The sequence below is a fragment of the Podarcis pityusensis genome (genome assembly GCF_964106645.2).
Source record: "Podarcis pityusensis genome assembly, chromosome: 1".
NCBI classification, from domain to species: domain Eukaryota; kingdom Metazoa; phylum Chordata; class Lepidosauria; order Squamata; family Lacertidae; genus Podarcis; species Podarcis pityusensis.
The window spans coordinates 120,127,416-120,138,341 of NC_138028.1; the positions used below are offsets into that span (position 1 = coordinate 120,127,416).

General features: G+C 46.0%; 1 protein-coding gene across 1 annotated transcript in view; it reads right to left on the reverse strand.

Annotated features, from left to right (window-relative positions):
* SSB (small RNA binding exonuclease protection factor La) overlaps positions 1–10,722 on the reverse strand; it is a 21,378-nt gene extending 10,656 nt beyond the window's left edge. The window contains exons 1-4 of the mRNA XM_080972051.1: positions 10,574–10,722; positions 4,255–4,329; positions 2,936–3,039; positions 1,292–1,466 (exon numbers count right to left, since the gene is read on the reverse strand). Coding sequence (XP_080828177.1) covers positions 1,292–1,466; positions 2,936–3,039; positions 4,255–4,320 — 345 coding nt within the window. The 5' untranslated portion in view covers positions 4,321–4,329; positions 10,574–10,722. The remainder of the gene's footprint in view (positions 1–1,291; positions 1,467–2,935; positions 3,040–4,254; positions 4,330–10,573) is intronic.
* Positions 10,723–10,926: the final 204 nt, after the last annotated feature.

The window sequence follows — 10,926 nt, forward strand, 5'->3', positions numbered from 1 at the left end:
CAAAGACTATTCATCAAGAAATAAGGATTTGTTTTAAGTTTTTCCTGTGTGCTAAAACTCAGTCTAAGGTGTGTGTTTTTTTAATGTTTAACCACATCAGTTAACAAACATGTTATTGTTTTAGTTAAATAAATTGTTTAAATCATTATTAAGGAAATGATTATTTTTCTCCTTCCAATAAAGTACAGCAGGACAGCTGTCCAAATATAAACAGTTAACTTATTAAACCTCACAATAATCTCTGTATTTCTAATAGTATAACCAAATCAGCCATTTTTGATACAACTGCAAAAACTGCTCTGAAAATTTATTATTCCAAAAATGAAAACTTCATTTGGTTGTAAATATTAAGATTATACCAGAAAGAATGAGTCTTTCTGTAAAAAGAAAATAATGATTTAAATTTATGTGATGTAAATCAAATCCACCCTGAAATATATACAACCAAAAAATAATCAATTTGAGTCGTGCGACTCAGCTTGCGTTGACTAGACCCAGCTTTTTTTAAGCATTGTGGGCTAAAGTCGTTTCTGAGGCTCCTCTGGGATTAGGGGCCCTGAAGGCTCAGCTTCATCATTTTCATAGTACAGTGGTACCTTGGTTCTCAAACGCCTTGGTACTCAAACAACTTGGAACCCAAACATTGCAAACCTGGAAGTAAGTGTTCCGGTTTGAGAACTTTTTTCGGAAGCTGAATGTGCTCCGTTTTGAGTGTTACGCTTCTGACTTGAGTGCCACACTTCCATTTTGAGTGTTAAGCTGAGGTCTGTCTGTTTTTGCTATTTATTTTGCATTTTTGCGGCTCTTTTTGTTTTGTTTTTCTGACTGTGTGGAACCCAGTTCAGCTACTGATGGCTTGATTGTGTGACTGCAGTACACTGTTTATTGCTTTCGTTTTATGGATCAGTGGTCTCGTTAAAATAGTAAAATTCATGTTAAATTGCTGTTTCAAGGGTTGTTTTTAGAAATCTCGAACGGATTAATCCATTTTGCATTACTTTCTATGAGAAAGTGCGCCTTGGTTTTGGAACGCTTTGGTTTTTGAATGAACTTCCAGAAGAGATTAAGCTTGACAATCAAGGTACCACTGTAGATCTTCCCTGGGGAAGAGTGCATTTTCAATTCACTGAGCCTAGGGAAGCCCAGGGCCTACAATATGCTTCCCAGAATCCTTTGCAACACTCAGGGTGTCCTCGGTAATGGCAAAGAAATTTTCATACAGGACTGGGGTCTCCCAAACTAGAACGTTTGAAATCCAGTTGCATTAAAACACATTATTGTTCCCACTTACAATATACACAGATCTGCTTTTAACCGCGTTCTTATATTGCTCCGTCACTTCCGGCAAAGGTTTGTTTGGAGATCTTCGGACTTTAGCTTTGTCTTCGCTAATTTCCATCAGCTCAGTCGTTGATTTTTTCAATGCCCCCACTATTACATCAAAGTCTTTTGTGAGGCGATTTAACCTAGGAAGGAAGATAGAAAGGTGGGTAAAAAGAGGTTATTTGTTTTCGTCTTTTTTTTTTAAAAAAAAGATCAATTATATTAAGTCTCCTCTAAATACAACCTGAGCGAAAATGTGGAAGCATAGGTGCCCTTTATGATTGGATTACATCAGGAAAAATGAAGAAATAGAGGGAAAATGAGTATCTCACACAGGAAATGTATTGGACACAAACTCCTTTTGCAGAAACGAAAGTTAATAAATTTGCAACTACAAATGAAAGTCAAGAAACCAGTGGCTGTTAAACAAAAGATTAAGATCGGAACTGCTGTAAATGGATTAATGAAGATTATGAAAGCAGGAAGAAATAAGAACCTCGTATCCTGAAACCCAGTGCACAGAAGTCACCTCAAATTGTTAATTCGGGTTTTGAATAATTGGCTCTGTTTTTAATTGGATTGTGATTGGGTACTGTGATAATGTGGCTTTTATTGGATTTGTACTAAATTCATAAAAAATATAAAATACTGCTTGCATTGCATTCAGATAACATGAAGGCTGCACAAATCCTTAAAACTGAAACCATTACGTTCTACTGAACATACTGGCTTGGATGCCGTAGTAAGGTTATGTAAGAAGCTCATAGAAATAGTTTTACTCCTCAACCTATAGTTTTCTCCTCACCTACAACCCCTTAAAGCAGGCTTCCTCAACCTCGGCCCTCCAGATGAGCAGTTCTCAACCTGTGGGTCCCCAGACGTTGTTGGACTACAACTCCCATCATCCCTGAGCTCTGGCCTTGCTAGCTAGGGGTGATGGGAGTTGTAGTCCAACAACGTCTGGGGACCCACAGGTTGAGAAAGGGTGCTCCAGATGTTTTTGGCCTACAACTCCCATGATCCCTAGCTAGCAGGACCAGTGGTCAGGGATGATGGGAATTGTAGTCTCAAAACATCTGGAGGGCCGAGGTTGAAGAGGTCTGCCTTAAAGCCTTGCTGGACAACATAGGATGCAGCACAGGGGAGAAGATGAGGGAGGCAGGACTCATAAAGGTAAAAGTAAAGGGACCCCTGACCATTAGGTCCAGTCATGACCAACTCTGGGGTTGCATCGCTCATCTCGCTTTATTGGCCGAGGGAGCCGGCGTACAGCTTCCGGGTCATGTGGCCAGCATGACTAAGCCGCTTCTGGCGAACCAGAGCAGCACACAGAAACGCCGTTTACCTTCCCGCCAGAGCGGTACCTATTTATCTAATTGCACTTTGACATGCTTTCAAACTGCTAGGTTGGCAGGAGCAGGGACCGAGCAACGGGAGCTCACCCCATCGCGGGGATTCGAACCGCCAACATTTTGATCGGCAAGTCCTAGGCTCTGTGGTTTAACCCACAGCGCCACCCACGTCCCTGGCAGGACTCCTAGGACTCAACAAAACCCCCGTCACCACTTCCCCTTCCTTTAAGTTAACTTTGAATAAGCACCCATAGATTTACCTGTTGAATTTGATTAACGTTTCCAAAGTCACCCAGCCATCGTCTAGCTTGATCTTCTCCTGGAGGAACTTGTCCCGTGGCAAGTTGTGGTCGCCAAAATAGTACTATGACGCAAGTATGAAGAGCAACACAAATATTAGAAGCCAAACACAACCTACTGCTTCATTTAGCACCAAGAAATCAGTTTCCATGCACGGGAGCTTCCAGAAGGCTTTCTTCAGAGCGTCATCGGAATTTACGGCACACATTTCTGAGCGCCAGGTGAAAAACGTCCAGGTTTCTCTTCAATATTTTAAAATGCCTTAACGTCGTTCCCTCAATGGTTTTATACAGTGGTGCCCCGCAAGACGAATGCCTCGCAAGACGGAAAACCCGCTAGACGAAAGGGTTTTCCGTTTTGGAGGTGCTTCGCAAAACGAATTTCCTATGGGCTTGCTTCGCAAGACGAAAATGTCTTGCGAGTGCCTGCGGGGTTTTTTTCCTTCACCCCCCCCCTTTCCCAAGCCGCTAAACCGCTTATCAGCTAATCCGCTAAGCCGCTAAACAGCTGATTGCTAAGCCGCTTATCAGCTGATCCGCTAAGCCGCTTAACAGCTGATCCGTTAAGCCACTAAGCCGCTTATCAGCTGATCCGCTAAGCCGCTTAACAGCTGATCCGTTAAGCCACTAAGCTGCTTATCAGCTGATCCGCTAAGGCCGCTAATCCGCTAATAGCGCTAATCCGCTAAACCGCTAATGGGCTTGCTTCGCAAGACGAAAAAACCGCAAGACGAAGAGACTCGCGGAACGGATTCTTTTCGTCTTGCGAGGCACCACTGTATTACAAATTGCTTGCCAGAAGCTTGATGTATGAAAAATATCAGCACAGATGAAGCTACATTATTGAGTTAACCCCCCCCCCCCCCCCGCAAAGGCAACTGTGACACTGGTCACAATTTGTGGATGCTTAAAATTGTTCTGACAATTCAATTCTGGACTGCATCTCAGTCTCCTGAACTGCGTCTCGTCTCATGCGTCATCAGAACAAACGGAGAATTTCTGCAGCTGCAGAACCCTTTATAGCTCCTTGCCTGACTTTTCAAGGCTGTTTTTAATCTTTGTTTTTACAAAAGTCTGTTCAGCTTAAGAAGTATTGTACTTTATCAGCGATCGGCCAGCAAAGCTGTGCAGATGACGAGTCCTATTCCAAAACATCAGGCTGATACCAGGAATAAAACAGTTCTAAGCTGTGAGGAATCCTCATTTTAAGTACTCAACCAAGACACAAAGTTTATAACGGGCGTTTTGCATTAATGCTATGCTAGTCTCAATATTCGTACCTCAATCTGTTGGCAGACCTTCCTTTCCAAGTCAGACATGTTTTCGCTGTCTCCATTTTCGGCCATTTTCGTCACCTGTAATCAGAGCATTACAAATCATTTAAGCACTAGGGCTCATTTAAATGGTTTAGACCCCACTTTACCAGCAATTGCCTCTATTATTATAGAATATTCTTCTTTTAAATCTGTGTTAGAAACACAGAGATATAAACTAGGCAGCAAATGGGATTACAGTCACCAGGGTGGATAAAAATCAAAGATTTAAAAAAATAAATAAATTTAAAAATCGGAATTTTTCGATTTAAATTAGATTTTTTTTTTTATTTAAATGCATCTGGACGAAAAAAAATTCTAAAGATAGTTTTCTATTTAAGTTACATTATAGTCCAAAGGCTATTCATCAGGAAATAAGGATTTGTTTTAAGTTTTTCATGTGTCTTAAAACTCTAAGATTTTTTTTAATTGTTTAACCACATCAGTTAACATGGCTACGTATGCTATAATGTTATTGTTTTAGTTAAATAAATTGTTTAAATTATTAAGGAAATGATTATTTTTCTCCTTCCCATAAAGTACAGCAGAAAAGTTGTCCAAATATAAACAATAATTTCATAATTACCTGTCTTTTTATTTCTAATAGTATAACCAAATCAACAATTTTTGATATAACTGTAAAAACTACACTGAAAAATTTTTATTCCAAAAATGAAAGCTTTATCTGGTTGTAAATATTAAGATTATACCAGCAAGAATGAATATTTCTGTAAAAAAAAAAAATGATTTAAATCAAATCCACCCTGACAGTCGCCAAAACAAAATGCCTAGTTGCCTTCTTTTGGCTCGGAAGTAATGTTTTTCAATATGACTTTTTGGTTCCTGAAATTGAACTTGATTGTGCAGATAAAACATCACAGGTTGAATTCTACAGGATGTGTTGCTGGTATGTGAAAACAGGCAAGACCCAAGGGTTCCCAGGCCAGATGGAGGAAACATCAGGTGCCATCCTGACGCCCAGGCATCTTCACTTGGTCGCAAGTGGCCAATGACCGGGTGCAAAATGCACCTGGCAAATTTCGAACGCTGTTGTAAATGTATATTGATTTCCAAGCAAGTCTAAAAAAACATACGCCCCACATTTCAGATTTGAGCCACCTCCTGCCACAGGTTCAGGACACTCAGCATCTCCCCACAGTGCCTAATGAAAATAAGAAATAGCGCTATCCGTTACCCATTGGTAGGGCCGGCCCAATATATTTTGCTATTTGAGGCGAGCTGCAGAATGGAGTCCCCCTCCCAGCCAGGGAAGTAGGGGTGGGTGAAGATCGACATCAGGATCAAGGGGGACAATAAATACCTTATTTCATAGAATCATAGAGTTGGAAGAGACCACAAGGGCCATCGAGTCCAACCCCCTGCCAAGCAGGAAACACCATCAGAGCACTCCTGACATATGGTTGTCAAGCCTCTGCTTAAAGACCTCCAAAGAAGGAGACTCCACCACACTCCTTGGCAGCAAATTCCACTGTCAAACAGCTCTTACTGTCAGGAAGTTCTTCCTAATGTTTAGGTGGAATCTTCTTTCTTGTAGTTTGGATCCATTGCTCCGTGTCCGCTTCTCTGGAGCAGCAGAAAACAACCTTTCTCCCTCCTCTATGTGACATCCTTTTATATATTTGAATATATTTTTATATATTTTTCACTCTATAGGATGCACCCTGTTTCAGAGGGGGAGAACAAGAAAACAAAATTCTTTCCCTCTCTGCGCAGCGCCCCTTCAGCGAAGCGGCAGGAGAAACGGAGCCCCTTCCATTTCTCCTCCCGCTTCGCTGAAGGGGCGCTGCGCAGAGCGAAAGCTGTGCAGCACCTCTCCAGCGAAGCAAAGCCAAGAGAGCAAGAGGGATCAGTGCGCACTGACCCCTCTTGCTCTCCAGGCTTCAGCGATAGCAACGCGAAGTCTCCGGAGCGCGGCGGGAGCGCTCCCACTGCGCTTCGGAGGCTTCGCGTTGCTATCGCTGAAGCCATGGAGCCTGCATTCGCTCCATAAGACGCACACACATTTCCCCTTAATTTTTGCGGGGGGGGGGGGGGGAGTGCGTCTTATAGAGCGAAAAATTACGGTATCTACCTTGGAACCTACCACCTGAGGTGATCGCTTCCACTTGTCTTACGGGTGGGCCGGTCCTGCCCTGCCCTTTGGGCAGCAGAGGACCATGAGCCCCTGTTAGAAACTCCGGTGTATAAGCTAGACACCAAACAGCTCCTTTAACCAAGATTAGTCACCGAAACAGAATGTCTAGTTGCCATTTTGAGGCAAGACAACTCTAAATTATTATTTTCAAAGGATGGACTGGTGGTGACTGATTATCAGTTAAAACACCTGGCAAGTTCTGCTGACAAGCTTGAGCTGGGTTAAGAAATTTGAGAACTTAAAAGAAGAAAAGTCACTTTATCAAGGGACAGTCCACATATATCCTGACTTCTTTTTCTGAATGGTGACACGGATCATTCATAACATGAGAACGTCCTTCACAACTATGAGGAGGGCAGCGGGGTGAGGTACCATACTTTTACGTGTATAAGACTAAGTTTTATTATGTAAAAATCATGCTAAAAAATGGGGTTTGTCTTATACCTGGGTAGTGCATAGGGTGGACGTTTGATTGGTTGCTGCCGCAGCTGTCAGCAGCTATTGTGAGTGTTATTGGTTGATGCCTCAATGGGTGGTGTTGACTGGCTGACGCTGCGCCAATTGGGCGGGCTATTGTCAGCTTCTGCCGGCAAGGGGACAGACAAGAGTCGGGTTTTGCTACGTGTGCAGGTGAGCGATTTTTGGCAACCTCCCCTTAAAAAAGCTGAACAACCCAGCGTAATCCCCCACCCCAATAAAGCTCCACAACTCTGAGCAATCCTTCGCAAAAAAGCTCAACATCTCCCCCCATTTTCTTAAATTTGAGCCACCCAAAATACGGGGTGTCTTATACACGGAAGGAACGCGGGTGGCGCTGTGGGTTAAACCACAGAGCCTAGGACTTGCCAATCAGAAGGTCAGCAGTTCGAATCCCCGCGATGGGGTGAGCTCCCGTTGCTCGGGCCCTGCTCCTGCCAACCTAGCAGTTCAAAAACACATCAAAGTGCAAGTAGATAAATAGGTACCACTCCAGCGGGAAGGTAAACAGCGTTTCCGTGTGCTGCTCTGGTTCGCCAGAAGTGGCTTAGTCATGCTGGCCACATGACCCGGAAGCTATACGCCAGCACCCTCGGCCAATAAAGCGAGATGAGCGCCACAACCCCAGAGTCGTCCGCAACTGGACCTAATGGTCAGGGGTCCTTTTACCTTTATACACGGAAAAGTATGGTAAGTGAAAGCAAGCTGCAACAATTAACTATAGCGTTGTTCAGTTCTTGTTAAGGCTGCGCACTGAAAGCATTTTGGTTCCTGAAATTGTGCAGGTTAAGATATGGCACTAAACACTATTTATAGACTAATACAAATGATCAGAAATTACAGCCAATGTCTCTAAATCTTCTTCACCAGTTGCCACAGAATAATTCAAAAGTTTGATATATACATAATCTGTCACCAAATAGCACCGGAACAGAGTTTCTGGATAACCAATCTGTTTTGTTCAATGCTTCATCAGCCAATCTTGATCAATTCTTCATCAGCCAGACTTGTAAGAATTAATATGAGAAGGATGCAGTTCAATTTCTTAACGAGCCAATCTTACATGTAAGGAAATACAAACGCTGTAGAAAATACGCTCTGGACCAGTGCTCATATGATACTGTAGTCACTGATCAGTAATATTGGCTTGTTAAAAAAACTCTGTTCCTGTTTCTGATAATTTGTATTAGTCTCTATACCCTCCCCATCATTCTCACATGGTACCCAGCCTCCCATTTCAGCATTAGGCAGCCAGCTATATCTTTTCCCCTCCACCCCAGATCCCACCAATCTCTCCATTTTTAATCAAAGGGAGGGAGGGCAAGTAAGCAAAAAGATCGTCTCCTTTAAACAACAAACCCTTCCTTTCTGATATGGAGGAAAGCTATTTAGGGAGAACCAACAACATAAACACCACCAGAAAATGAAAATAAAAACTCTTCCTCCTCTTTTTTTCAGGGGTGAAGGAAGAAATGTTTTCCAGTTCTTTGTTTACTTTGCCTCTTTGTCTAGCTGGGGGGGGGGGTGTCCCTCCTGTATTGTATTGTATTGCTGTGCTCTAAATGGCACACTAAGTAACATGGGTGGTAAGGTAAAGGTAAAGGTACCCCTGCCCGTACGGGCCAGTCGTGACCGACTCTAGGGTTGCGCGCTCATCTCGCTCAAGAGGCCGGGAGCCGGCGCTGTCCGAAGACACTTCCGGGTCACGTGGCCAGCGTGACAAAGCTGCTCTGGCGAGCCAGCACCAGCGCAGCACACTGAAACGCCGTTTACCTTCCCGCTAGAAAGCGGTACCTATTTATCTACTTGCACTTAAGGGTGCTTTCGAACTGCTAGGTGGGCAGGAGCTGGGACCGAAAGACGGGAGCTCACCCCGCCGCGGGGATTCGAACCGCCGACCATACGATCGGCAAGTCCTAGGCACTGAGGTTTTACCCACAGCACCACCCGCATCCCAACGACATGGGTGGTGCTGTGGGTTAAACCACAGAGCCTAGGACTTGCCTCAGGTCGGCGGTTCGAATCCCCGCGACGGGGTGAGCTCCCGTTGCTCGGTCCCTGCTCCTGCCAACCTAGCAGTTCGAAAGCACCTCAAAGTGCAAGTAGATAAATAGGTACCGCTCCGGCGGGAAGGTAAATGGCGTTTCCGTGCGCTGCTCTGGTTCGCCAGAAGTGGCTTAGTCATGCTGGCCACATGACCTGGAAGCTGTACACTGGCTCCCTTGGCCAATAAAGCGAGATGAGCGCCGCAACCCCAGAGTCGGCCACAACTGGACCTAATGGTCAGGGGTCCCTTTACCTTTAAGTGGAAACATTTCTTAGCAGTTAGGAGAGATGAAGGAAATTGCAAACATAGCTGAAGACACCATGCCTGCAAATTATCTGCAAAGTATTCTGTTCAGCAGAGCTACCCCCTGGGAAGCTGTCAAGTGTCCACCTTTTGTTCACAGGTATATTGCCTTGTTCAAACATTCATCACAATGTTATTTCAGTAGCGGTACTCAATGGTATGGCGATTTATTGCCCAGTCCTACTAAACTGCGCTGCTGGACCCTTACCTTAAACTGGGGTCCCCAGTGGTTGTTGGACTACAACTCCCATCATCCCTGACCACTTGGTCCTGCTAGCTAGGGATGATGGGAGTTGTAGTCCAACAACAGCTGGATATCCAAGTTTGAGAAACACTAAAGAGATTAAAGAGCGCCACTAGTTCTAGATACCGGCCACCGATTCCAAGAAGTCACGCCGCATGGCTGATATCAGCCTGGCCTCACTTTTGCCAAATGAGATACTACCAAAAAATAGAGAACTCTTCTCTTGTGTATTACTCATGTGAGAAAGGGAAGCAAAACAAAGACCCGAAGGATCGGAAAGTCGAGCCTTTGCCACACCTCCGTGAGCATTTGCAGTAAAGGACTCCTAGCTGCCAATCAAACCATCCTCCACGTGGTCCAAACCTGCGCGCACAAGAGCGCAGCGTGGTGCTCTTCCTCGCCGGCCACCTCCAATAGGAAAAAGCTCCCTGGGCATTTAAAATGCAAGTTTCTCCCCTGAACACGTCGCCTGCGCGTTCCGAGAAGTTCCCCGCTCCGCCTTCACGCGCACTTCGCGTGCGTTAAAAGCAAAGCCAAGAAAAAACACGGGTGGGAAGCCTTAAAGCGGGGAAAGAGACGGATTACTCCCCCCATCACGTCAAGCGGCGCATCCGTGCTCCCCAAAGAGACCCCACGACCACCGCATTCCGGGGTTTGACCTACACGTGTAGGTCAAGTCTGGAGAGCGTTACAGCGAGCAAGCGCCCCGGGGAAAGAAATCTCAACTCTCCTGGGCTTTGAACCTCCAGCATTTCCTTCTGCTGCGCGCACACGGGCCCTGTTTGTAGCTCGGCTCCTTCCCCGGGCTGGGGGGAAAGAGCAGGCCTCGTCGTGGGAACCCGTCGCCGGCGGAGGCGCGCAAGCAAGCCGACCCTCCTCGCTCCCCACCCACCTGCCCATCCGGTGCGGCGAAGCCCGAAATCCCACCCGGGGAGCCCACCCGCGACGCACGTGGGGACGTCCACCCAAGCCTGGAACGAGCTCCGGGCAGCCGCGCGCAACGCAGGCGCTCCCCAAAAGCCCCGGAGCCAGGATTGCGCGCCCGCGGAAACGAACCAACCTTCGCCCAAGGCAAACCCCGGCCTCTCCTTCTCTAGATCGCGTAGGCCGCCGGCGCCGCTTCTCCGTGCGCCTTTACGCGCTCGCGTCCTCCTCTCGCCGGCCAGCCCAGCAGCCTGTGCGGCGCTGGCCGCACCCCTTTCCCCGGCCCGGCCTACGAGGGCTGGTCTTCCGCGGCGCCCGCCTCCTGAATCCGGATCCTCGGAAGGTGCCCAGCGAGCAGCGGGTTGTCAGGATGGGTTGCAAAGGAGCAGGAAGCGGGCGCGCACCGTGCAGCTCCTAATATGATCGTCTTGCGTGCGATTCTATGGCTAAACATCAGGAAGAAATTTCTGACAGTAAAAAAAAAAAATT